At 37.8% G+C, this 27,642-nt stretch overlaps 4 protein-coding genes and 1 long non-coding RNA gene across 5 annotated transcripts in view; 2 read left to right on the top strand and 3 right to left on the bottom strand.

Moving 5' to 3' along the window:
• LOC119069548 (peroxidase) overlaps window positions 1-9,447 on the top strand; it is a 28,999-nt gene extending 19,552 nt beyond the window's left edge. Inside the window, exons 2-11 of the mRNA XM_037173627.1 lie at window positions 317-522; window positions 6,213-6,389; window positions 6,455-6,666; window positions 6,726-7,108; window positions 7,170-7,377; window positions 7,438-7,591; window positions 7,657-7,763; window positions 7,831-8,250; window positions 8,316-8,421; window positions 8,483-9,447. Of these exons, the coding sequence (XP_037029522.1) occupies window positions 317-522; window positions 6,213-6,389; window positions 6,455-6,666; window positions 6,726-7,108; window positions 7,170-7,377; window positions 7,438-7,591; window positions 7,657-7,763; window positions 7,831-8,250; window positions 8,316-8,421; window positions 8,483-8,597 (2,088 nt within the window). The 3' untranslated portion in view covers window positions 8,598-9,447. The remainder of the gene's footprint in view (window positions 1-316; window positions 523-6,212; window positions 6,390-6,454; window positions 6,667-6,725; window positions 7,109-7,169; window positions 7,378-7,437; window positions 7,592-7,656; window positions 7,764-7,830; window positions 8,251-8,315; window positions 8,422-8,482) is intronic.
• Window positions 9,448-10,947: 1,500 nt separating this feature from the next.
• LOC119069549 (modular serine protease-like) lies at window positions 10,948-14,253 on the bottom strand. The gene is made up of 6 exons (XM_037173628.1): window positions 13,853-14,253; window positions 13,012-13,078; window positions 12,546-12,943; window positions 11,921-12,484; window positions 11,207-11,854; window positions 10,948-11,141 (listed from the first exon to the last, which is right to left on the bottom strand). Exons 1-6 carry the CDS (start codon window positions 13,905-13,907, stop codon window positions 10,966-10,968), a joined length of 1,908 nt encoding a protein of 635 aa, XP_037029523.1. The 5' UTR covers window positions 13,908-14,253; the 3' UTR covers window positions 10,948-10,965.
• Window positions 14,254-17,074: 2,821 nt separating this feature from the next.
• On the bottom strand, window positions 17,075-27,639 carry LOC119069547. Its single transcript, XR_005086352.1, has 3 exons — window positions 27,628-27,639; window positions 26,371-26,372; window positions 17,075-17,209 (listed from the first exon to the last, which is right to left on the bottom strand). It is a non-coding gene; the product is annotated as an uncharacterized LOC119069547 (long non-coding RNA).
• Window positions 18,028-23,974, top strand: LOC119069545 (endoribonuclease Dicer). Its single transcript, XM_037173625.1, has 11 exons — window positions 18,028-18,207; window positions 18,400-18,613; window positions 18,670-18,847; window positions 18,916-19,414; window positions 19,491-19,601; window positions 19,672-20,243; window positions 20,304-20,576; window positions 20,656-20,824; window positions 20,886-22,582; window positions 22,650-23,483; window positions 23,552-23,974. The coding sequence occupies exons 2-11, from the start codon at window positions 18,417-18,419 to the stop codon at window positions 23,882-23,884; spliced, it is 4,863 nt and encodes a 1,620-aa protein (XP_037029520.1). The 5' UTR covers window positions 18,028-18,207; window positions 18,400-18,416; the 3' UTR covers window positions 23,885-23,974.
• On the bottom strand, window positions 25,338-25,986 carry LOC119069546. The gene is made up of 4 exons (XM_037173626.1): window positions 25,827-25,986; window positions 25,704-25,765; window positions 25,519-25,633; window positions 25,338-25,461 (listed from the first exon to the last, which is right to left on the bottom strand). The coding sequence occupies exons 1-4, from the start codon at window positions 25,859-25,861 to the stop codon at window positions 25,389-25,391; spliced, it is 285 nt and encodes a 94-aa protein (XP_037029521.1). The 5' UTR covers window positions 25,862-25,986; the 3' UTR covers window positions 25,338-25,388.
• Window positions 27,640-27,642: the final 3 nt, after the last annotated feature.

Genomic DNA, 27,642 nt, shown 5'->3' with positions numbered 1-27,642 from the left:
TACCTAAACTTGACAGTGGGTCTCACAACTGTGACACACTGTAAAAACAATTTTATACAATATGGTACTCCGTTTGGCAGCTGTCAATTATGATCACTTTTGCTTGAAGTGTGTTCATCAGGACCCATGGATCCAATCGTTTCGAAAGAGAATGACATGAAATTTTAATAATTTTGAATTATTTGATTATTGCTCAGCTCACCAACATTATCAAGCTGAGTGATATGGGGTTGCTTCAGTGACACTCCAAACAGATCTCAACTATATCCTATATACCTTTGCAATAACTTTGTTCTCTCTCTCTTTTTCATTACAGATGACCAGGTATTTATTAATTGCTACGGCAATTATAAATACTTTGAGTGGAGCCATAGCAGTTGAATCATACAGTTTCGTGCATCATCATGAACCACAACACCATTCCTCGTACAACAGTCCTTTCGTCAGCCATTCGCACTATTCCGAGCCGGCACCAGCTCGGAAATATGGCGGAACTCCAGACGCACACAGTCAATATTATGCGTAAGATATTTTTTTTTTTGAAAAATAATTTCTAATGTTGGACTTTGTATTTAATTTAACGGGAAATGGTATTTACTCGAGAGATTTTTTTTTCCCGGTTTGCCACAATATAATTTTCCATCTACCAATATTTTGAATTCCTTTATAAAGTCGAAATCGGTACTGACTTGATGAATGTGATGGAAAAATGTAATATGAAGGATGAGCGTTCCAACAAAATAATTGGTCTTTAATTATCATCCATCAATTAATCGACATTCTAACGATTCTTCGTATAGTTGTTATAAAATTTGATTACAGCTATTGATAAAGAAAATATTAATAAAATAAAGATTTAATAAAAACAAAAAACTAATCGCCCAGTCTGTGCACTGTTGATTGAGGTCAAGTCCGAGTAAAAGTGATAAAATTGAACGGTCCAATTTGTATAAAATTGCGGAAAAAAATCAAGATATTTGGTCTTGAAATTATTGAATTTCTTCAATAACACATTGCTTCGACGTAAAGTAAATAAAAAAAAAGTTTTTGCTCGTTTGATTTGTCACAAATGTATTCTGCATTACTGCACAAGCAGCACAAAAAGTGTTATGCAGATCAGGCGTTCAATAAAACGAAGAAAAAAAGCAAAACGAGAATTTTAATTTGGCATAGCCTTTGTTGACAAATTTTACAATCGAATGTCTAGTGGCAAAAATATATCATTTCGAAAAGAGAAGAAATAACAAAAAATATATCAACAGAAAATAAGAAAAAGTGTCCTTTCCTTTTTTTGAAATTAATTACTTCATATTTGCTTGATCAATCATTTGGCAACTTGAAAAAAATAATCGTTTGGTATACCAATAACCAATGCCTTTTGCCCTGAAGGTTTGGTTAAATAACAAAAAAAATTAAAAATCATTAATTTGGTGTTAAAATAACGTAACTAAACCATGTTACTGATAAATGAGTGAGTTGTTTATGTCGGCCTCTTTTTAGGTTATACGATCGCACCATTCAATTAAATAATATTTTTGTTACATTAAATAAAATGGTTCTTTGTTGAGTGACTTACCTAATCAATAGTACATTTAATTGCATATTGATATTTTGACGTAGACAGAGTGTCACAAGATGTATCAACATTTAAGGTAATCGCAATCGGTTAGTTCATTAAAAAAAAAACATTTTTCTACTCTAAGCGACATACAAAGCATTTTGTTTTCGATTATAATTTAATATTTAAATTTATATTGCGTGTGGAACGGAATCCGCAAGGAATCCGCTTCCAAGTGTGTAGTGTAGTCAACATCATACAGGCAAAACGCAATTTTTTATCCTTTCGAATTTCGGACGTTTTTCTTACAAAATATCAAACAAGAATAGACCGGATGATTCTTAGTGATGTCTTTTTTCAATTTCAGTTTACTACCGTACCACTTTGGTAGTCAACTACCGTACAACTTTGGTAGTCAACTATAACTTTGGTAGTCAACTATCACTTTGGTAGTCAACTATCACTTTGGTAGTCAACTATCACTTTGGTAGTCAACTATCACTTTGGTAGTCAACTATCACTTTGGTAGTCAACTATCACTTTGGTAGTCAACTATCACTTTGGTAGTCAACTATCACTTTGGTAGTCAACTATCACTTTGGTAGTCAACTATCACTTTGGTAGTCAACTATCACTTTGGTAGTCAACCATCACTTTGGTAGTCAACTATCACTTTGGTAGTCAACTATCACTTTGGTAGTCAACTATCACTTTGGTAGTCAACTATCACTTTGGTCACTCAAGATGTAATTTGTGCTTCACAAGAGGTCACAACCATTCCCCAATATGGAAATGTGTGTAAAATCAAGTTTTTTTATATGTAAATGGACAGTGCGCATCTCTGCTTTACTATAAACCTATATTCGTAGCAAGCAATTGAGTTTCTATTCATTTTGTGAAGTCAAAGAAATGAGGTTTTCCACCTACTACGAAGTAGGAGGAAAACAACATTTTCAAGACCAATGATCGCTCGGTTTAGGACAATTTCGAACTGAACATGTAATTTTGATGGCGTTCGGACAAAATAACCCCGGACGAAATAAATCCGGACATAATGTCCCCTGGACAAAATAACCCCGGACAAAATAACCCGGACAAAATAACTCCGGACAGAATAACTCCCAAATAAAAAAAACGATATAGTTACTCGAATATTTTCAATACACTCAATATATTCGAATATTCATGAGTACATGGTCGATATGTTCGAATATAGTCGAGTACATAGTGGATGTATTCGAATATATTCGAGTATCTTGTCGAATATATTTGATATATGCGAATATAGTCGATATATTCGAATATAATCGATCATGTTTGCTATATGCGAATATAGGCGATACATACATACTAGTATGTAGTCGATATATTCGAATATAGTCTAGTTCTTAGTCGATATATTCGAATATAGTGGAGTGGAGTACTTAGTTGACATATTCGAATATAGTCGTTTATATTTGATATATGCGAATATAGTCGGTATATTCGAATGTAATCGGGTATATAGTCGATATGTTCGATGATAGTCTAGTACGTAGTCGATATATTCGAATATAGTCTAGATCTTAGTCGATATATTTGAATATAGTGGAGTGGAGTACTTAGTTGATATATTCGAACATAGTCGTTTATATTTGATATATGCGAATATAGTCGGTATATTCGAATGTAATCGGGTATATAGTCGATATGTTCGATGATAGTCTAGTATGTAGTCGATATATTCGAATATAGTCTAGTTCTTAGTCGATATATTTGAATATAGTGGAGTGGAGTACTTAGTTGATATATTCGAATATAGTCGTTTATATTTGATATATGCGAATATAGTCGGTATATTCGAATGAAATCGAGTATATAGTCGATATGTTCGATGATAGTCTAGTATGTAGTCGATATATTCGAGTATAGTCTAGTTCTTAGTCGACATATTCGACGATAGTCTAGTATATAGTCAACATATTCGAATATAGTCGAGTACATAGTTGTAGTCCATATATTCGATGATAGTAGACATATTCGAGTATAGAGTCAATATATTCAAATTAATAGTCGATATATTAGAATGTACTTGAGTATATAGTCGATATGTTCGAATATACTCAAGTATATAATTGATATAATTTAATAGATTATATGCTGCGCCGCAGGCCGTGGAAAATAAAAAAAAAATAAAAAAGCGGGGTCGAGGGGCGGCAGCCCCCGCAGAGGGGGGTGAAGGGGGGAGTATCCCCCCTTCAATGTCGTCATCATTTAGTCCAGGGGTTATTTTGTCCTGACCTGATCGGGGTTATTTTGACCGGGGTTATTTTGTCCGGGTTATTTTGTCCGGAGTTATTTTGTCCGGGGTTAATAAGTCCTAGAGCCAATTTTGATTTAGTTTATTTCATTTCATTTTAGACCAAAAACAAGTTGAAAACACTGAAAAATATGGGTCTCCTGGAGCGACAGTTTACTTCGACTTACTTTATGGCTTGCAACAGAATTTATCTAAGGTTTATTATATGTGGAACGAAAGAGGGTAAGTCCAGCTACAAAACCCTATAGTCAGTTCCGCGGATAAATTCTGTTGCAAGCCAGTAGGACTGTCCAAACATTGACCATATTTTGAGTCTGGACTTATCAGAACGGGTGGCGGCCCATACCGATGATTATACTCTTTATGAAGGACTGTCAAAGGCCTATATTCCTACAAATTTTCAATTTTTAGAAACATGTCTATCTTGAGCTATGACAAAAAAACTGTTTTCACCACCCCTTGACATGCTATCACGTTTCACGTGTTCACCCCGAAAATGGGAAACTAACCGAAAAAGTAAAAGATCCCTATTTCTTAGAATTGAAAGACGATTCAAACGAGCTATAGCTTGCCTGGATCGCCGAACCATTGTTTTCAAATTGGTTCAAGTTTTGGCGATATCACTCTTAAAAGAGATTAGTAAGAGCAAAGCATCTAGCAGTGTAATAGAAAAAAGTAAAGTAGTACTTTAATCGAAGTATGCGAATATTTCCATACCTTTTTTTCATAATGTCATTGCAAAATTATCATTAAGGCTGCTAATGGTATTATTGGTATCAAAATACTACTCTATTTGACGTGTAAAAACCTCTATTACCCTGCTAGGTGCTTTGGTAAGAGTCTACTTTGCTTGATCTTTTGCAAAATTACTCTGAGAAAACTGATCTGAATAACTTGGTATTGCCCGTTCTTCAGCATGAATAAAGAAAACAAGTTTTACGAAAATATTTTTTCAGCTTGCGACATTTAAAATAAAAATTCAAGAAATAAAGATAAACCATAATACATTCCATCTTCTATACCATGGTCTGATCATTGCAAAGATTTGATTCAAAAGCGATAATTAATATCCATAATTCACCTGGTAAATTCACCATGAAAAACTTTATTCAAAGAAAATTAGCTTCGCAATTTAACAAGACTTTGTGCCGAAATAATAAAACGGAAATGCTGAAGATAATGCACCGAATCCCCGATTCGTTCAAGTTTTAAGTGACAAATTACACACATTTTACCACTGCTAATGATGAAAGTTTCTTCAGAATTGTAACAAAATTGGTTAGAAAATTGTAGGTTACATTAGTGACAAACTTTATAACCGTGAGAGTCTGTATCCATCCGTTTCTTTCGAAATTTATATGATTTGTGTAACAGTCTCTCCATCCATGGGACACAACAATGTCAGGTTATTTTTCGAGTTTTCATATTAGTCAAAAAATAATCCAAATTGATACACCAACGCATTCCAAAACAGGCACAAGATCAGAATTAAAATAGGTGGTCTATTCGACGCAGTAGTTAGAATTTTTCATATAAATTCAGTTTTTTATGTTGGTATAATACCACTGCAGAGACCAAAGTAAGTAGATTTTTGACCGTTAAAAATATCTGTTCTTGTGGATGTCTCACTTCGTTCGGGCTACAACTCGCAAAATTGCCTAAAAACAATCGTCCAAAACAGATACACAAATAACTATTTCTGAAGGCTACCCAAAAAATGACTTCTGATTCGAGTGCCAGGACCTAAAAGGAGTTCAAAACCGCTTTGCTTAGTCTTTGGCTAGCAAAAAATTGTTCTCAATTTTTTTTTTTTTACAAAGTGTATTTGATGTACCAAATTGCACCAAAAATACACCTGAAGCAGCTTTGTAAAAAAAATTGAAATTTTAGAGACATGTCGTAGAACAATTTTTTGCTCAGAATAACGTCGTTTATCGATAAAAAATCAAAAAAACGCCGGTAGGCAACAGCTCTGTTTCATCACTTTCTGAAGAATCTTGAAAATGTGTGGTAAATGCCACTATTTTCACATGACTACGGGAAGGATCTAGCCGAAGACTAGGCAAAGCGGTTTTGAACTCCTTTTAGGTCCGGATCAGAAGTCATTTTTTGGGTAACCTTCAGAAAAACTTTATTTTTGTTAATCATCGTGGACAGCCCAACAAAAAAATTTCAGGAAAAAAGTTGTTCCACGATATTCTCAGAATTGAACGACGATTCATTTGAGCCATAGCTCGATTGGATTGCCGTCGGCTTGAATCCCGACTGTTCGAAGTTTTGGTGAATTCACTCTTAAGAACGTTCAACTGTTATGTATCTTGCTGTTAGTTTATTTTCTTGCATTTACAATTCCAGACCATATCCCCAAGCTCAACACTTGTACGGACCAATTCGTCCAGCTTATTTTAGTGGTAGCGCTGCAGGTATTACATGTGCCGCCGAACCGGCATCCTGTGCTAAATCAAGATATCGAACATTGGATGGCACGTGTAACAATTTGCGAAATCCACTGTTGGGTGCTGCTAATACCAGGTAAATCTGATTAGGAAATCCTTCAAAATGCACCACCACAAACTCACTATATATATTGTTACCAGATATGGTCGGCTGATATCACCGAAGTACGGAGATGGAGTATCGTCACCATCTGTTTCGCTGACTGGTGAGGAGCTACCTGCTGCTCGACTTGTATCGCTTGTCATTTTTGACGAACAAGATGTCCCAGATCCACAGTACACATTGTTCAACATGCAATGGGGTCAGATCATGACCCACGACATGAGCATGTTGGCCGGTTCGACACAGTCAAGTAATTTTGCAATTTTCTCTTAAATTCAATTTCATTTCGCTCAAATCAATGATCTGTAGAAAAACATGCAACACGTTGCTGTACCGATGATGGCAAACTCATCGCTAAGACCAACGCGCACAAAACATGCTATCCGCTAATTGTCCCGAAAAATGATCCGGCCCACTCTCAGACACAAACCGAATGTATGAATTTTGTGCGAACATTAACCGATCAAGATCAAAACTGTCCGAAAGCTCACATCCAAGCTGAGCAGTTGACTGTGGTAACGGCATATTTGGATTTGTCGTTGGTGTATGGTAATAGTGAACAACAGAATCAACCTATTCGAGCCTTCCAAGGCGGCCGTATGGTCGTTGTTGAACGTGATGGGTATGAATGGCCACCACAAGCAAGGAATGCGACAGCCACTTGTGATGTTCAATCCAGTGATGAGATTTGCGTAAGCGAAAAATATATTTTCGAAGACGAGCCAGTGGTTTGAATGACATTTTCGTTTCAAGTATATGACTGGAGACGTGCGAACGAATCAGAATCCGGGCCTAGCTATTTTACAGATCATTTTATTGCGAGAACATAACCGTATAGCCGATGTGTTGCAACATTTGAATCCGCATTGGGATGATGAGTTGACATTCCAGGAGGCTAGACGAATTAACACTGCCCAGTATCAACACATCAGTTACTACGAATGGTTGCCAATATTTTTGGGTAAGACAGAAACATCTAAAAATCTTAAAATTTTGAGTCAACCTCGATAATCGTTTGAAGGCGCTGAAAATATGTTGAAAAATCGATTGATCTACAAAACGAAGCCCGGCAGTTATGTGAATGATTATGATCCCACCATTGATCCATCTGTATTGAATGCACATGCAACAGCTGCCTTCCGCTATTTCCATTCTCAAATCGAGGGTCGACTAGAGTACGTGAATATTTTTGTTTAGTCTTGCGAACTGTTAAATGAGATTTCTATTCCGACCTTTTCAGCTTGATATCCGAAATTCGATCGAGCACCGGAGCCCTTCGACTTAGTGATTGGTTCAATCGTCCTGCTATTATCGAGGCTAATGATAATTACGATTCATTGACTCGAGGTTAGTGCTGTGATTGATAATCTTCTAAGCGCAGAAGTTTTATGGCTATTAAAATTGTTTCGCTTAGGACATGCAACCCAACCGCAAGAATTGACTGACAACAATTACGACGCTGAAATTAAACATTTCTTGTTCCGTGGCAATCGACCATTTGGCGGAGACTTACGCGCCATTGATATTCAACGAAATCGTGACCATGGTCTGGCCAGTTACAACGATTTCAGAGAATTTTGCGGTCTACGTCGTGCTCACGACTGGAACGATTTCTTGGATCTCATATCGCCGGAACATGTTTCCAAATTGCAGACTCTCTACAATACAATCGAAGATGTTGATTTGACTGTTGGTGGCTCATTGGAATCCCATGTGGAAGGTGCTTTGGCTGGTCCAACTTTCTTATGTATTTTGACGGAACAATTCTTCAGAACTCGAGTGGGAGATAGATATTTCTATGAAGAAGGCGACAAAGACGTTGCTTTCTCGAGAAGTGAGTTCGGAATGAGTTACGTAAATCATTCGAAATTTGAAAACATAAACTTAAAATTGTTGCAGGTCAATTGTCCGAGATTCGAAAGGCTAGCATTGCTCGTTTGATATGTGACAACAGCAATCATATTGGATCAATTCAACCGAAAGCATTTTTACGAGTTTCCAAAACGTAGGCTCTGATTTCCAGCACAGCAAAAGCGTTCAAATTCAAAGAGTTCATTTCATTTCAGGAACGAATTGGTATCTTGTGCGGAAATACCAGTTGTTGACCTATCTCAATGGAAAGATTTGTCAGTGCCGAACATACAATACCACCACTATCACGATTATGGCCTAAAGAAATAAGTTGAAATTGTCGACCGTATGCAATGAGTCCTGGTTTTTTCAACAAATTGGACGTGAAATGTGTTATGCTAAAGCAAAAACAAAAAATCATTCTAACCGGTATGCGTCTAAAGAGTGAAACAGCGCCACTTTCTTTGTCCAAATAATTTGATCTAAAATTCAATTCGTACAGCCGCTGAAAATTTCGTGTAGCGTTTGGAAATGGTGCTTAAACTCCAGCCACCGTTTCGCTGTTCAGCGGCTGTGTTTCACCGTCAGGTGGGTCTATTTTCAGTGATTTAATTCCTAAAAAGTGCTAAAACCTCCTAAATTTAAGAATTCCAGAGTTTAAGAATTTTAGGGAATTTTTCAATAATTTTTAGGAATTAAGTTAGGCTGTCGCGTAAATCTTATTCCTTGCATCAAGTTTTTATAAGAAAAAATCGTTGCACCCTAGACGCACCATAGAAGATTTTCCTTTGTTTAGTATAAAGTTTCACGTCGATAAAAAGCAAGTTGTTGAATATGCCTCGACTTATTGTACGTAAGTTGTAAATTTTCAATTTTTCTTTAAGTTACTTTAAGTATTGATTTTCAATCGGCTCAACGCTCAACCGAGTTGATTTGACAATCCATTTTGAATGTACAGCTCTCCTTTATTTATATGCTTTAGTGTTTAGGAAAACTTTCAATTTTTATGTAAAAAAAACCCCTCTCTGAAAACAGCTTGCCATTATTCCTAATCTTTTAGTGTAAAATAGTGAAATTGTATTAAACAAAAAAAAAATGGGGATCAAATGTTACGTTTCTTGAGGAACGTGGATGTTGATATGCGGAAATTTTGATAATAAAATCATTTACTTTAATTGAAAAAAATTGTTAAAATTACTAACTTTTAGACGCGGCTGTTCACCTGCTGTTGACAGCAATAGTAAAAGTAAGTATTTGTTTCCACAACGTTTTTCACAATGCGTTGTGTAACTTTTATAGTCCATACAAGTTACTTTCAAGTTGAAAATTTCAAAGAAGGATTAGATTCAACATCGAGATTCCACTTTTTTGTTTCAGCTTCAGCTGGTCGTTTGCTCTGAAGTTTTCGGTGACATGAATAATCCAACATCCAACAGTCCAACACCATCCAGTCCAACAATATCCACTGTCCATTTTCATCGAGTCCAATTAAATCCACTCATTTTGTATAAAGAGAATCATTTTGTATAATGAAAAATATCTCTGAAATGGCTGGATATTATTGGACTGGATGAAATTGAACTGGATATTACATGACTGGATGAAAATTGATTGTGGATATTCTTAGACTGTATGGAATTGAACTGGATGTTATTGAACTGAACGGTATATTTTGCTGTGGATGTGGATGTTGTTGGACTAGGGGATTATGTGTGCTACCGTATGACCAAAAACCTTAAGTACATGAAAATGTTTGTCACACTTTCTACCGCATAAAAACCTTAGAGAGGCAACTTTCATACATTTGTTCATTTGTTCATTCCTAACTCGATAACTTGAGTAATTTTCAACGGATTTCCAAAAACTTTTTTTTTTCATCGATGAGGAATAAAAGTCCTGAGGTTTAGTTCGAAGATAGGCTACAACACGATAACTTGACTAATTCTCAACAGATTTCCAAAACCTTTTTTTTTATTCGTCAAGGAAATGAATGAAGTTCGTTAATGGAAAGTGTCGGAGTAATAATCTAGGAGATATTCCGAAAAGATTTTTTTTTCAGTGATTTCGTAGTAGTTGTTTTTATAAAAAAATTAAATGACTGGGATCATTTGCGTTCAAGATATAAGCAAGGAATCGTTTCAACGCCTTTTACAGCAAACACTATGACTTTTACGATCGTTGGAAAATGTAAAGGTGTCGAGGAATCTGGTACTTGGAAGAGAGAAAATATCAAATTTTCGAAATCGAATTTTCACAATCTCGTAAAGTCAATGCTACGAATATTATCTTACCCTGACATCAACCTAATGTCTTCTTTTACAAAAATTTGTGTAACGAAATCGTGCAAGTTCACATATAGTTTAAAAATGCGCGTTATTTTGGCACCTTTATACCAAATGCAAGACATGAGAAAGCAATTCAGTTTTATGATATTTTTGTAACAATCGCCGGAATTGATTAATAAAATCAGTCAATCAAACAAGCAAAGAAAGTTTTACAAACCTGTTCGGGTTGTTCGGGGTTAATGATCGTATAACAATTCGAATATTTTCAACCATTTTCTATAGATTCCACGTAATTCACGGTTCAGTGCTATGTAAGTATGTCGACTCTGGGTCGACATAGGATTTTATTTTATTACTGGCAACATGAAGCCATCACGCATTTCGAAGGCATCGTATTCGATCGTTTAAATAATTTATTTCGGCCTATTTTGAGTCTCATAGTACTGCACCATTTCGATGTGGTACTGAACATTCGTAAACAATGTGTATTTGTCATTATCACAACTACCTCCCTTATTTCCGCCAGTGCTGACTATTCCTCTTAAAAAGTACACTGTGCTGCTGCCGACTTCCTTCGGGAAAACGAGACCTAAAAGCCAGGGATTGGGCGTGAGCTTATTCGATTTTTGCAAAGAAAAAGTGAATTTAATTTACCTCCGCCACTATCACCGCGACAAACCGCTTGTCCTGTAGTGTAGCCAGCGCAAAATTTATCGCCCGTTATAAATAATTGTAATTCAGCCGACAATTTCTGTTTACATTCATTGTATTCAATTGCCGGCAGGTCAATGTATTTCAGTTCAGGACTACTTTTTCCGCCCGACTCTTCCAGTCCCCAGCCGGCCACTTTTCCAACCAGGCCAGGCTGCACAGATTTTTCGTTGAAATTTAGATTCGTCTCCAAACATATCGGTTTGATGTACGAATTGAATTCAAAGTGATCGACCAATATCAGAAGGGCGATGTCGAGAGCATAATAACCGGCATAGTCATTGTATTCCTGTTTAGCGATAATCTGAGCGACATCGATCAGTTGTGGCTTCGTCGGCTCAGTGGCATAGAAATCACGATAATACTTTCCAGCGCCAACTTTGAAATTCGATGCCTCGTAGAGACGATTCTCCATTGCGTCCCAAAAGCAATGTGCTGCACTGATTACCAATTTTGCGTTGATTATTGTGCCGCCACAGATTTGACTGAAAGTCGATCTGCTGGAAATATCTGTGAAGATTCCAGTGTGCCATGGAACTTTAGTAATGTTTACTCTTTCACCACCGACAATATATGGAACCACTTCTGGCGCTGTTAAAACAAAACATCGAAATTGGAAGCAAAAAGAAAATCGATTTAATGAAGTCCAGCTCTTACCTTCTAGTCCACATATCTGTTCACACCGGAATGCATGATAGTCCCATTCTCCTTCGTCGTCACAACGAAGCACATCAATAACAGTTCGATCAACGGGTTTGCGATAGCCAACTGCACAGGTTATACGGGCTATAGTCTGAGGCCGATGTTGTTGTTGACATGAAATGGTCTCGCCGAAAATTTCACACGACGCTTTGATAGTAACCCCCGACAATGGCAAAGGTGAACAGTATTTTCGACACTCCGGGTGATTATTGCTCCACTGGCCATTTAAGCAAAAGTTGTTGGTACTGCCTTGCAGTACGTACTTTGATTTGCATTTATAAACTATGTTGCTGAATGGGGCAGCAGACGAGCCTTTGGGGAGTTCATGCGTTTGATCAGCTTCGTAAAAAGCTTGTACATTGCTTGGAAGGTCGTCCGGAATGGAGCAAAATCCTTCATCTGCCGGACGAGCTGTAGTGGCGGGCCGGCTTGTTGGTCTACTCGTTGGGGGAACAGACGTGGAATATCCACACAGAGTCGAACTTTCATCGGAATTATCCGCACAATCAACTGTTCCATCTGATAAACGAAATTTGTATTGTCAATTCGAGCTTTTGTCTACGTCAAAAAATATCCCTACCGCATTTACTAGCTCCATCTATGCATCCTCCGTATCCGCAACGAAAACCGTACGAAGGACAATAATAGGCTGAGCAACGTTCCACCGTTTCATCACTCCTATCTGTGCAGTCCTCTCTACCGTCACACACTTTATCATCCGGAATGCATTCGCCACTTGTTTTACATTTGAAATTGCCGACCTTGCAGTCACCTTTCAAATCATAACTTTCCAAAACTCCCGGACATTTCAGTGAAAGCTCATCCGAATTATCGGCACAATCTTTGACTCCATTACATTCGCTGTCACTGTCCACACACGCTCCATACGCACACCTGAACGCATAGCTTGGGCAACGAATGCCTATGCATGCTTGGGCCGTCTCATCGGAATTGTCATCACAATTTGTTTGTCCGTCGCTAATAACAGAAAGTAAAGTGGTTTATGTGAATGCTCAGACATTAATATTGAAATAATGATGACGCACCAAAGTTCGTCGGTTTTGATGCATTGACGGCCATCTGCACATTTCCATTCATAACGGGAGCAGGTCGCTGTTATGAAAAGAAACCAAAAAAGTGTTATCAACAGAGACGAGAAATTAGTTTTGATAATGAGAGGTCTAAAATGTATTGCAATAAACTAAATGACATTCACGCCGTAAGTGCGCCTTCAATTTCAAAACATACCGCATAGGAAGTGATTTTAACGCTTAGTTTTTGATATTTGTTATATGACGTCAGCGTTATTTTGTGCAACTGTCAGTTGAAAATATTTAAATTTTTGGCGCACTTATGGCGTGAATTAACCCCTTGGATCGAAATAGGTAGTTGGAGATGCTTGCCGTAATGAAAATTCAAAAATTTCGAGAAAATCTCTATCAGAGAAATGATAAAAACTGATGTTGTTTGCGCCCCACAACGCCATCTGTCATCACTTCTATGCCCTTTATGTGTTGTCCCTTTTTATGATCTCCTGAGGCTTCACCTTCAGTGTTTATACACTTTATAGTTTGTCGTCGCGTGAGTTTTCAAGCCTTTTTTGCCGCATATTTTATTGATAAAGGGTTCAGTTCGCGCACAGTAGTTGTTAATCGTTTACACAACTTGTAACTTGCACAACTTTTGTGAGTATTTGTGTAGGCTGTATTTTATAGAGACACATTCCAGCAATAAATACTTATATATAACGGCTCAGCAAGATTTTAACTATTTAGAATTTTAGTTTTAGTAAATTGCTGTTAAGAACTGTATATATAAGTGTAAATTTTGACCTTAAAGTCCGGTTCTCGGTCACATGCTTATATCAATGTTATTTTTAATATTCACCTGCAGACGCGCTAGCAACCATCAGCGACACTATCAATGGAATGAACCGTTTCATGATTTTTGTCAAAAATCAAAAACTCTTCGGTTATTTGATTTTACTAATTAAGTGAAAATCCGATCATAACAAAATGTTTGCAACGCAATATTCAACCGTCAGAGTCTGATATAAATCAATTAGAATTTTATTCAAAAACACATTTCAAAACCACAAAAAAAATATCTTCACCCAAGCCCACAATAACAACAACAACCAATTAAATTTTATAGCTTCTTCGTGGTGATAATGTCAACAAACTGTTGCCAACGTATTTTATTCTCTTTTGCACTGGCACAACCAGATTTTCACGATCTCGACACGCTACTCAATATTAAAACTAAAATGACGTTTAAAAGTGCATAAAAGACTGAATAACATCCGAGAAACGCAGAGAGGGAGAGCGATATTTTGTAATTACTTTTATGTTTAAGATTGAAGACGTCTCTAATTAGTATACCAGTTACTGGTTAAGCGGCTTCGTCATCAATACAAAAGACGTTTGCATTTAAACTGAATTAGCGTCGATGTCGTTTTGCTTCACTTAGCTTTGTCAAAACTTGTTTATGGTTTTGCTTTTCATAATTGCTTTTTCATTGCCATTCATCTTCACAATATCGAAGAAGTCATGTAAAATTTGATGTTAAGAACCCTGACCCTAACACTCCAAAATAAGTTGTTCTTAACAGAATATACATTAGACAACAAAATTAAGGTTCTTATGTGGAATTAGCTGATTAGAGCCGGAAACGAGGTCAATAACTATTTAAGAAATCATCATTTTGTGCTCTAGAAATGTATTGTATTGATATGTTGTAACTTCTTGAATGAAAATTGAGAGGACATAAATGGATTATACGAAATATTATATCGACTCGATTCGATCTTTTCTATTTATACTTGTTTGCAAGTTATTTATTTATGCATTTTTGGTTCGAGCGTGTGCAGTTACAACTTTTTATTAACGCCAAAATTGCGCTTCAGAATTTGAATCCACGCGTTTAGTGGTATGGCTTGTAGCGTTGTAGCGCGAGTCCGATATTTTGAATTCGGAATTCGTGTATGGGAATTCGCATTTAAGCGTTGATATCCCCGTTGTTTTTAAAGATTAAGAGCCAGATTTTACTACGATTGCATCTTTTATGGAGTTTTATCGATTGGCATACTCATTTGTGTGAAATGCTGAGTATAAATTTATCGATAAAACTCATTAAAAGATGCAAACTTAGCATAATCTGGCTCTTATTCTTCAAAAAACAACGGATATATCAACGTTTAAATGTGAATTCCTATACAAAAATTCAAAATATCGGATTCGACCGGTTTTTTATGCAGCGTTACAAACCATACCACTAAACTCGTGGATTATAGCGAGTCAGTTGATGAGCAAATGAATTCAAACAGAAACCAAGGTAAGCCCAAAGTTTACAGTCTTGACAGAGACCTTTGATTATGAGAATATCGTGAACCTTATGCCAGTCTTAAAGAGCCGAAAGACCAAGGTTCTGAAATAACACGTTAGAATACCCACGAAGGCGGATGGCCCAAAATGAAAATGTGTGAAAAGTCAACTTGAAGAAAATAATTTTATTTGTTAGGTTGAAATTGTGAAATAAATCTAGTTGGTGCCACGGAAATTATTTGATACTGCCTTCTTGATCCACTGAGAGTTGTCTTAAACAAAAGGTTCTAGAAAGTTCACAATTTATGAGCGCGGTCAAGAAAATTGTGTGCAACTCGCCTTCGTGGATGTCTTAACCGAGTTATATATGTAGTGGGGAGGTAATGTCATATATAAAAGAAGTAGTCAAAAAACCCTTACAGGGTAAAACCTGACGCAAGTCCTTCATCTTACTTACAAAATAACTGATATAGCTGAGGGTGACGCATTCAACAAAAAATTTGTGAAATAAACTTTTACAAAAAAAAATTGCGTCACAAGTGGCAGATGTTGAAGAAAACTATTGTTAGGAAAATGGGTGAAAAGTGTACTGAAAGAATTGAAACGTAAGAAAACCGAATTATCTGTTACTTGTGACGCAAATTTCTTTTTGTAAAATTTTCTTTCACAAATTGTTTGGATCAATTTTTTGTTGAATTGCGTCACCCTCAGCGATATCAGTTATTTTGTAAGTAAGGTAAAGGACTTGCGTCACATATATCCTTTAAGGGTTTTTTGACTGATATCACCACTTTTGTAAGTATGTCATTTCGACAACATCAAAAAACCAATCTTGGAATACCTCACTCATGTCGGAAATAACTCAAATCCATCGAAAAATCCGATTGAAGTTCGGAAGTGCCAGAGGAATCATCTGTCATCCAAAAATTTAGGAACCAGCCTTGGAACACCTCACTCATGTCGAAAATAACCGAAATCCGTCAAAAAATCTGATGGAAGTTGGAAAGTGCCAGAGGAATCATCTGTCATACCAAAATTTAGGAACCAGTCTTGAAATACCTAACTCATGTCGAAAATAACCGAAATCCGTCAAAAAATCCGATGGAAGTGTCAGAGGAATCAGTTGTCATCCCAAAATTTTGGAACCAACACAATTTCTAACAAGAGACACTTCCCAAAACAACACACACCTTTCACCACATGACCAATGGTCATTGACCATCCATATTATGCACCAAAATATACAACACACACACTTACAGTGTGTCACACACATACAAATTGGATTTTATATGGCATTTGTATGGAGACTTTGGAGAGCTCCAGCTCTTAAGATATGTGTTTTTTCCAATTTTTGAAAATTCCAAACAAACAATACAAACATCAATATTTCGAAGTTCAATATTTCGGCCAATTTTGAAGCTGCAGTAACGTGTGATAGCTCTTTGAACTCGTATGGAATCCTAGATTCTACATATCCCATTGCAGCCAAAGGGGAGAAGTCAAAAAGTTGCTGTAAATATGCTCCGCCGTCTCCATTTTTTTAAAAACATTTTTGGTCATAGAGTTACACTCGATACTTGGCGTGATGGCGTTTTGTCGTTTTATCATCTATCCATGTGGCCACTACATGGACAACCCTATCTTTGTAGTACTTATCAACCCTAAGTCATATGTTGATCTGTCAAAACGAAAATTATGCTGACTCATATCAAAACAAACCATTGCACTTCTTTGCTTTTGAAGATTCATAAAATCTGATTGTTCAATTTCTCGAATATGCAATATTGGATACGCCTGTACCGACAATTTAATACTATTTTGCAACTAATTTGTTAGTATTCTTGAATGAAATTTGTGGTGTTTTTACTGTGAAACCGTTGACTGCACCAATTCATATTTTCACTGAACGTCTTTCTTACTAAGAAATTCTTAGTAAAAAATTTTTCACTATAATTCGATAAGTTTTCACGATTTACTTTAGTTAAATTTGTTCCTAAAATTTATTATTTCAACAACTGTAACGAAAATTCACAAATTTAAATCAACTCTAAGAACAAACAATCACAACACAAATTCAATGACACAAAATGTCAGACAGTACTCATGTAACAGCAGTAAAAACAACAGTTACTGGCCACAAGAATACAATTATTAGGAGCTTCGGCACCCAAAATGCTGGTTTCCTCTTAGAAGTAGCATTTTCATAGAAAAGCATCATCTCGCGAACTCTCGAGTGTAACTCTATGTTTTGGTAGTGGACTTGCGTCACGCCCGCTTACTAACGCGCGGGCATGATCAGATGTGCAATGGTTCGATACAAACATTTTCATTAGGCACATTTTGTGAAACACAAGTAAATTATAGTCACAGAATGTGTCATTACAAAGCTAATTCTTTGGGCATTAGCATCAAACTTATCGTGTTAAGCCCTATATGTCATGGGTTTGACTTCCGTGTCAGACATTGTTAATAGGTTTTCTCTGCTATTAGTCAACACCAGTCAGCTCTACCTACCGTATTAGCTCCCAAAAAAAAACACAATTCACAAAAAAAAATTAAAGTTCAATTTGCTTCTTTTTTTTCGATTTTTTGGACTACTGTGATTGACTACTTAAATCAGCACCACTTTAATTCAAATACTTCAATAATTCACAATTCCAATGGTATAAGACGCACCCGCGGACATGCCGACAGATCTGTCATTTTGACATGTTTAAGTTGTGAATCCCCCACTTAAGTGACAGGTCCTTTGTTTTGATAAAAAAAAAGTTGATTCACGGATACTCACGATAGCGATTAGGGTCTAATCGAATTTTGTCTCTATTAAAGCGCGTCTGTTTAGTCACTCATATCGTGTTGTGTGTTTTACTCGTGAAAGTGTTCAAGAAGTTGTTGGAATTTCCAGGCGAAATTCCGGTAAGTTTTACAGTCCCGGCAAAATATGAATTTTAATCGTCATAGTGATGATACAGCTGGGGACGTTGAAGAACAATAAATTTACTTGGAACTTTACTTCAGTTCAGTCGATTGACAATACAAATTTCTCGAATTCCCAGTTTAAATCACGAATCCTTGTGAATAATCGTACAATTTCTAACAACTTTACAGTGATTCGTATTCGGTCAATGGATGATAGTGAGAATCCCATACAAAAAATGGAAGCTGAAGTCGACGCTCATGGTAAATTAAAACCACGTTCTTACCAACACTTAATTTTGGATGTCTGTTTGAAGAAGAACACAATCATTTACCTACCAACTGGCGCCGGTAAGACGTTTATTGCATTGCTGGCGATGAAATATTTGGCTAAAGATTTAGACAAGTGAGTATTGAACGACTGCAGCGTTCGGAGAGTTGTATTAATTTTCTATTCACCAGACCACTATCCGATGGCGGTAAACGTTCCATATTTGTGGTCAATACTGTTGCTTTGGCTAATCAGCAACAGAAATTCATTGAGGAAAGCACCGCGTTCAAAACGGCTGTTTACACCGGAGACATGAATGTCGACGTATGGTCGAACGATCAGTGGACCGAAGAATTTGAAAAGTATCAGGTACGCTTGCGATTTTTGCCGATCGAATCGCACACGCAATTCACTGACCGCAAATTGATTTGTTGTAGGTTTTGGTTGCCACATGCCAAATCATTTTGGACATTGTTCGACACGGTTTCATCGAAATGAAGCACATCAATGTGTTAATTTTCGACGAAGCTCACCATGCCATGAAGGATAGCCCCATGCATCAGCTGATGAAGCAATACGCTCTGGCCAGCGAATCGGAGCGGCCTCGCGTCATTGGCTTGACCGGTATGCTGTTGACCGGTAACGTTAAGCCGCATTCGGTTATCACTCACCTGGAAAAACTTGAGGCGACGTTACATGGCACAATTGCAACCGTTGAATCGTTTGAAGAGCACGAAGTAGTGATGTCGTATTCAACGAATCCAGAAGAAAATATTGTAAAATACGCAGCACACCCATTGAGCGAATTTCAAGAGCGCATCATAGCGATTGTGACAATGATAAAGGAAAAGGCGAAAAATTGGCCGAAAAGCAGTTCTGTCTGCTCTAAAATCAAAAAAATGCTGGACGATTTTTTGCATCAACAGGCGGAATTGGGTGAGTTGCAGCCAGTTTGTTAGTATGCATGGGACGACGAAGTAATTTTCGTTTTCTTTTTTGTTTTCTCTAAAAGGAAACTACGGTTCATCGATTGCAATTCTATCCGTTCTCATCGAATTGGAATTGTTGAAAAATTCGTCCGATTCGAAGTGCACAAAACAGATCGTTAGGCAGTGCATTGCATGTAAGTACTGATGGCAGCGAAGTTTCGAATTGATTGGAGTAACCCAAACTTTGTCATTGCTAAATTCCAGACGTGGAACAGATTCGAGGTTTGTTTGTGGATGAAATGGAGGACGTCGAAAGTGCTGGCCAAATATTGTCCAATTCATCCACAAAAGTTGTGTACTTAATATCCATTTTAAAGAAAAAGCTCCAAATCTACGGTCCGAAAATGAAGGCGTTGATTTTCGTGACACGGCGACACACTGCCAAGAACATCCACCACATCATCCAAAAATTTGGTCAGGTCGACGAAAATTTCACAATAAAATCCGACTTTATGGTTGGGAATAACAGCAGTGTGCCCGAATCTATCGAACAAGTGTTGGAGAATAAATGGAATCGGAAAGTCATCGAGCGATTCAAGAAGAGCGAGATAAATGTCATTGTGTCAACCAGTGTGCTGGAGGAAGGCATCGATCTGCAAATGTGCAATTTGGTGATCTCGTACGATGTGCCGAAGGAATTTCGATCGTATGTGCAGAGTAAGGGACGGGCTCGAATGCGCCAATCAAATTACATAATAATGTGTCCGGAGGAGAATTATACGGGCCTACTGGTGAAGCTGAAAGAATGGAACGAAGTGGACGCTCGGTTAAAGACAGTGAGTCAAATGTTAGCTCTTCGCATTCGTATGTCAAACTCGATATTCGTTAATTTCCAGTATTTGATTGGCAAAACCATTGATCGACCCGAACCGATGGAGGAAGACATCCAGAACGAGTTTGACGATGCATTGATACCGCCATTCCGAACATCCATAGGTGCTGTTTTAGAAAGAACATCAGCCATCCAATTGCTGAACCGTTATTGCCAGACGATGCCAAACGATATGTTTACGAGCTCGCAAGTTATTTGGGATACGATTGAATCGGATGAGGGTATTGTTGTCACTCTGATGCTGCCGATTCAGTCGGTGATTAAGGATGTTGTTGTGGTGAGTGGATGAAGTGTAACCGAGTTGTCGGCTTAGTTACTGGCTGTTACAAGTGAAAATTTCGATCGATCATTTTTAGGGTGATCCAATGCCGAACTTAAAACTGGCCAAACAATCAGCTGCCTATAAGGCCTGCATTTTGTTGTATGAGAATAATGACCTCAACGACAACCTCATGCCGATAACCGTGAAGAGGAAATTCGAAACCCTTAAGGACGTTTATTTCAAACATTACGAACGTTTCGAAGGTATAACATCAAGGTCCTTGACTGCTTCAGTTGTATGATTTCCTCTTCGTTTCTTTTTCAGGCGATGCAAAAACGGCCGGCACGAAAAAACACAAACGTGACTTTAAAATCATCTATCCCGAACGGTTTATGAATTGTGCACCCACAGTTGACAAGGCCTGTTACTTGCACCGATTTTCCATAACACCAAAATTCACACCCTCATCGGGAGACTTTGGGGGATGTCAATTTTTTGAATTGCTGTCAAGTTGCCACGATCTGGGACTGTTGACGACGAAAAAGCTGCCAGATTTAGCTTCAATGAAATTCTTTATAACTCTCGGTGAAATCGGTGTCGAAGTGTCGGCTCCACAAAAAGTCATCTTGGACGATGCGGACCAATTGTGTCGATTGCGAAACTTTCATGCCACCCTATTCACGGACGTGTTACAAATACAGCAAACGTTCCTGGTGTACGATTATCGGAATGAAGCAAATTCGTTCTTCGTTGTTCCGGTGACCAATAACGAGATCAATTGGCAGCTCGTCGATAAATTTCAATCATTGCCCGAATTCGAAACATTATCGCCGAATAAACGCGCAGCAATGAAGTTTGTGGAAGACGACTACAAGTTCTCAGTTGTGAGTCCGGTTTATCGTGTCGATCAGAAGCAACGGTATATTGTCACCAAAATTCACACCGACAAGACACCCAATTCCCCATTTCCGAATGACAACCATTCGTCGTATGCTGACTATTTCAAGGAGAAGTACAACAAGAACATTGTGAACGCTGAACAATTTCTTATCGAAGTGAAAGGGGTGACACAAAGTTTGAACTTTTTGACGCCAGGTGAGGCTGACGGTGGTGCTAGAAAATATATAACTAAAGGGCCGGAACTATTGGTACCGGAACTCTGCCATAATTATAGTTTTCCTGGTGATTTGTGCCTGAAGGCTTTACTGCTTCCGAGCATACTGCACCGGTTGCATTATTTGCTGCACGCGAATACGTTGAGAAATAAAATCCTCAAATATTTGGATGTGCACGTGGATGAATATCGACCCAAACCGGTTATCACGAAAATGACCCGTCGGCCGGTATTTGACAATGTGGCTGATGATGAGGTTATTTCGTCGCGGTCGATAATTATTCCAGATCCAAACCAAACACCCGCACGTCAACTGTCCAGCAATGAAATTGTTTCACTGAACGATGTACTGCTGTATCCATGGCCGGAAGTATTTGAGCCACTGAATTTGGAACGAAATCAAACCGAAATTTATCCCATCGATCTGGAATACTACCAGGCCTTCGTGACCAAGAAGCTAAGGGATGTGTCACAACAGAAAGCGCGCATTCAACCGAATCAGTACACACTTTCAGCGGGAAATCTTTCGATTTGTGATGCAGCGATCGATGAAAAAGCAAAGATTCATCTTCTTCAAATTGGCGTTGATGGGCCGACTAACGGACCAGAACAGTGTGATATTTTGGCAGCATTAACGTCTGCGTCGGCCGGGGATGTGTTCGATTTGGAACGATTTGAATTGATGGGCGACTCGTACTTAAAATTTACCGTGTCGTTCTATTTACTGCAAAAGCATCCCACTTGGCACGAAGGATATTTGACATCATGCAAGGGCAGAATGGTCAGCAACCAGAATTTGTGCTATCTAGCCATTGCGGACACTATTCCGGGTATGATAAATATTAACAAATTCAATCCGAAAAGTGATTGGGCTCCACCGTTGTTCAATTTGCCGGAAGAAGTCAAAGTAAGTTTAGAATTGCAACATTCAAATGTCTTTACATTTCGACCTTATGCTCATCTTGATGTTTCAGCTGACCACTCGAGAAATGAACATGTCTCCCAATCTCATCGACAAACTTAATCTGAATGCCGAAGAAATTAAATCCGGAGCGTTGAGCCAGCAGACTTTGTTCGACTACGTACAGGGATTTTTGGACGAGCCGGAAAATCAAAATGTTGAGTCCACAATGCTGCAATTTTTCGGCGAACAACGAATTTCCGATAAGTCGGTTGCTGATTGCGTTGAATCCATTCTGGGCGCGTGTGTGGTCTCACTAGGAATCGAACGCTCATTGCCTCTCCTGAAAATGATCGGCATATTGCCGGGCGACAATCATCGAAATTACAGTTTAATGTTGCGGGAACCGTTTGCGGAGCCGCGGCTGAAGAGCGATGTGACCAATCGAAAGATAGATGATCTGTTGCTGAATTGCGATCGAATTGAACAGGAATTGGGATACGCATTCAAAGACAGAGCGTACCTTCTACAAGCACTGACGCATCCATCATTTCAAAATAATCGGTACACCCAGTGCTATCAACAGTTTGAATTTTTGGGCGACGCAATATTGGATTTCCTAATCTCAAGCTACATATTCGAACGGTGCAAGGACATGGATCCGGGCCAATTAACCGATTTACGTTCGGCGTTAGTGAACAACATTACACTGGCGTGCATTTGTGTGAGACATAAATTCCACAAGAACATATTGGCACAAAATTCGCTGCTGTTGGAAAAGATGAACACCTTCTACAAATACCAAGCCGAACAGAAACATGCCGTTACCGACCAAGTGCTATTACTGATCGACGAGCAGGAGAGATACGGCACTGAGCCCTTAGGAGATTTCATCGACGTGCCGAAGGTAAGTTTCTGTTTGCAGGCGTTCTGTGAATAGTTCGTAATTGACTTCTTATTCGATTTACGGATCAGGTACTAGGCGATGTGGTCGAGGCAATATTCGGTGCTGTATTTTTGGATTCCGGCAATAGTTTGGAACAAACGTGGAAGGTCATTTACAAACTGATGCAAAATGAAATTGCCGCTTTTATGAACAGAGTTCCGATCGAAATCGTGCGAAAATTGTACGAATATCCGGGTGCGAATCCGAAATTCGAGGACGCCGTTTTGAATGGGAACAGGGTTATGGTCGCGGTGCGATTCACCTGTAAGAATGAAGTGCTTCGCGTTCACGGCTTCGGAAAGAATTCCACTAGTGCGAAGAAGGCTGCAGCTAAGGTGGCAATGCACAAGCTCACAATGTGAACGTTTTTTCGTTTTGTAATTATATTTTCGTTCAGTTTTATTGTTAAAAATTAGTTATTTTTGATTTTTGATTTTATTATAGAATTTTTACTAAGATCCATGAAATTTCAACTCTTTCCCTTAAAAGACCTTGCAACGTCAATTTTAAATTTCCGTCGTTTACAGAAAACTGCCTTCCTCAAAGCCGTTTTCCAGTTAGATTGCAGGATTTCAAGAGGTTCAAACATGTTTTAGAAAGTACTTTGAAGCTTACTGGAAAATGACCAGTTGATATAATGGTGTCAAGGTACTCAGGGACTACTTTTGATAAAATGTTTTCCCATTTTACAGTAAAGAGCAAACAAATTTCAGTCGAAATTTTTTTTCACATGATTTCTGATAAAAACAAAACTGTCTAGGGCTATATTCCACTACCACACGCTGTTAAATCCGTATTGAACACGGTTACAAATTGCTACCACGGTGGTATGGCTACGGCATTAAACCGTAATTCTAATTGACTACAGCTAGGATCATGTTTATTCTAAATCATTTGTTTACAAGCCCCTCGTATTTAAGCCAAGCACAACTGCTTCTTTGACCATATTCATTGATTAGGCTGCTTGATCGATTCCAATTCGGACAGTGGAATCACTCGTGGAACATCACACAACTAGTTTTGTTTGCATGAGTGAACCAGCTGAACCGGTGCCCTTTCCAAAACCAATTTCGTCTAAATTTTTCCGATATTTCTCAAAATTTTCCCTATTTTTTCGAAAAACGTTTTTGAAAAAAGTGGAAAAATTGGAAAAACATTTCCCCAAAAATAGTCCCTGATGTAACTTATCATCAGAAGCAACCCTCATGAACTACAGTCCACAGTAGGAAAGTATTTGAAAGAATTATTTTGGTTCAATGCTGTAACACTCTGCCCCTACTTTTCCCAATTTTAGTTACGGATTCTGAATTTAAAAAAATCTGATTCATTGATAATCACTGAGCAGTGGTTTCTTTGTCACATATTGGCAATAAATTTCAAAATTAGTGTGGAACCACCACACTTAAAAAAATTGATTTTCGGGTATTTTAGTGAACCTCGGCGAGCTTTAAACAACTCTCTACCCAAATGGTCAGCTTATTTAGCAACAATACTATATCTGCGGCAAAGCTTTTCAATGATATCAAACATGTCATCAAATCCGTCAAGTATAGCTTCTTACTCACCTCCCTGATCACTCCGTCTTGGTGATATCGTTCTTTAAAAAAGGTGATTGCTTGACTTTCGAAGGCCAGGTATCTGCGACTAGTCGGACTGGAGTATTAATTTTTATACAAAGGATGTCTTTACAGAAACCCGCAACGAAAATGAACTCATCATTTCGACCGCAACGAAAATAAATTCATTTCGAAACTGATGCATCCAATTGAATGTCCAAGATGTGCGTAGTACAAATGCATGCACAACGATCACACATATGTTAGTAATTCAGAATGTATATTTTCGAATATTTCCACTTAAAACATATCATCTAGTCCCTGGTTTGATCACTTCCTTATAAACGACTCCTGTAATTCCATGCTTATGAATAAGACACGTTCTGTGAACAAAGGAAAGTCATTAGTCACTGAGTGGCATTCATTCATTGTCGACGTACTTTTTGCCAGTTTCAAGAGCCACGATCGGTGCATTTGAATTTGGTTCTAATTTACTTGCTTGACATAAAATCGCTGTTGCTATTCCGGCCGCATTGGGACTGATTTCTCCACGTTCTAAATTGGATTAGGAAAATTGCAAACAATAGAAGATAATGTGCAGTCGAAAAATTCTTTTGTTACTCACTTTCAATGCAAAGTCCCTGATTGTTGGCAACCAAACAGCCTGTAGTAGTTGGTGATGACATTCTGTTATTTAAAATCATTGTCATTATGCGTTCGACAATCAAATCAATCCCAAAATACTCACAGTCTTTTTAAAACATTATCAATATCTTGCTCCATCGTGCGTGATAATTTGATGTTTTCGTTTTCCTTTTTATTTTTGTTTTTGTTTTACATCAAACGAATGTCAAAAGGAATTCATCGCGCAGATGGCTCGTATGGATCAGTGCTGACATTATTTTTAGAGTGTGTGTACGAGCGTCGACGGCTTCTTGATGATATAGGTCTGTTCCGTCTGTTCCAAGGTCTTACGAATTGTCGAATTTCGTTAGTGACATAACCCTCTTCAATATTTATATGACAACCGATCGCTGTGGATTAAATCGTGTTCGTTCGGCCAGTCAAAATTCGTGTTTACATTTACTTGGATTCCAAGTCTTGGAACAAACCTATTGAAAACACTAAAGGAGGATGGGAAGAAAATACAATTAGTGTCAGTAGTTGGTATACTATATAGATCATCTTCAAGGCCATTTCATGCCATCCACGAAAAGAAATGCCATCCACGTTAAAAAAAAATCTCATTCAAATGAATGAATGAACAAAACATTTAACGAAACTTAGGCTACGTCTGAAAGTACCGTATCTTGAATATATGGGTCTATCTTAAGCTGAAACATTATGTCTGCTGAAATTTTGTTGTTCTACTACCACATTACTCGTATAAAGCCGCAATAAGCATCTGGTAAAACAGCTGAACCAAACTTAGACACACATTTGGTTGACATCATTAACTGTATAAAGTCGCTACAGTTAACCCCAACCAAATTTGTTACGAAATTTGATTCAGCTCACTGTCTTATACGTGTTTAATACGGTTTTACCACTGTTCGACGCTCGTATGAATAGTAATCTCGTATAAACACGTTTAAGACAATGATATTGTATGAGTCGATCAGCTGAAAAACAGATGAAGCAAATTGCGTTACAAATTTGGTTGGGGTATTACTCCAATGGGGTAACTGTATCACTACTCTAAAACAAATTGTTTTGAAAAATCGGGGCTTGTATACTGTCGGAAGGTCGCTGAGAAAATGTTTCAAGAAAAGACGTCATTTTGTAGAAAGAATGAAAATCTGAGCGATATTAGAAGTGAATATAACGAAAATCGCTTGTAAAATTTAAGAATTTAATTAGGCCCTGCTAGAACGATAATCTCACATTTATCTCTCATGTGCAAAACTGGTAATGTCGATAAATATCTGTCTTCGACAGAAAAAATAGCGTATGCACATCTGTCCCAAAAGATTATGTTGACGATTTGGATTATGTAACCTCATATTCGGCTCGGTACATAACTTTGAAATTATATTATTAGGAAGAGATAAATCATTTCTCCCTAGAAACTATTTTTTGAACATCCAAAGTAGGGTACTTTTTTTCTGAAGAAAAGCCTTGATGGTTTCGTAGAAGGTAAGACCGTAGATTTATACTCGAGAGGTGACATGGTGGCGCTGTCGATAAAAGGAAACCATCAAAATATATGGGAAACCAGACATGTTGAAATAATGACAGCGCCACCTTGACATCTCAGACAATAAAAAAAATGAAAATTGACATGACTTCGTTTTGTCTCAAACCAGTACTATAAGCAATGTTGTAATAGCATTTTCGCAATTCCGGGCCATAATCATCACCTTTCTACGCATCCATTTAATGAAGGTTTTTGAAGGTATTTATTTCACTGTATTCCCAGACACAGTGACATACGACATTTTTTCTCGCACTCAGTGAAATACTTTTTTTTCGCACGCTACAGAACCTATCACCTTCAACGACAACTGAATCTTGCAATTACCGGATTTCGAACCCCCGACACCAAAAACCAAAACTTTTTTGAA

The sequence above is a fragment of the Bradysia coprophila genome, assembly GCF_014529535.1.
Source record: "Bradysia coprophila strain Holo2 chromosome X unlocalized genomic scaffold, BU_Bcop_v1 contig_35, whole genome shotgun sequence".
Classification (NCBI taxonomy): Eukaryota; Metazoa; Arthropoda; class Insecta; order Diptera; family Sciaridae; genus Bradysia; species Bradysia coprophila.
The sequence above is the reverse complement of the archived record's forward strand: the minus strand, read 5'-3'. Positions and strand labels throughout refer to the sequence as shown.

Bases quoted from the DNA above. Each gene is read 5' to 3' on its own strand.
- LOC119069549 (XM_037173628.1), bottom strand. From the start codon at position 13,907: ATGAAACGGTTCATTCCATTGATAGTGTCGCTGATGGTTGCTAGCGCG. The intron at 13,079-13,852 runs GTGAATATTAAA...TTTTCATAACAG, and splicing joins GGTTGCTAGCGCGTCTGCAG to CGACCTGCTCCCGTTATGAA. The intron at 11,855-11,920 runs GTAAGAGCTGGA...TTGTTTTAACAG, and splicing joins ACAGATATGTGGACTAGAAG to CGCCAGAAGTGGTTCCATAT.
- LOC119069545 (XM_037173625.1), top strand. From the start codon at position 18,417: ATGGATGATAGTGAGAATCCCATACAAAAAATGGAAGCTGAAGTCGAC. The intron at 20,244-20,303 runs GTGAGTCAAATG...GTTAATTTCCAG, and splicing joins TGGACGCTCGGTTAAAGACA to TATTTGATTGGCAAAACCAT. The intron at 20,577-20,655 runs GTGAGTGGATGA...GATCATTTTTAG, and splicing joins TGATTAAGGATGTTGTTGTG to GGTGATCCAATGCCGAACTT.
- LOC119069546 (XM_037173626.1), bottom strand. From the start codon at position 25,861: ATGGAGCAAGATATTGATAATGTTTTAAAAAGACT. The intron at 25,634-25,703 runs GTGAGTAACAAA...AATCCAATTTAG, and splicing joins TCAGGGACTTTGCATTGAAA to AACGTGGAGAAATCAGTCCC. The intron at 25,462-25,518 runs GTACGTCGACAA...CTTTGTTCACAG, and splicing joins GCTCTTGAAACTGGCAAAAA to AACGTGTCTTATTCATAAGC.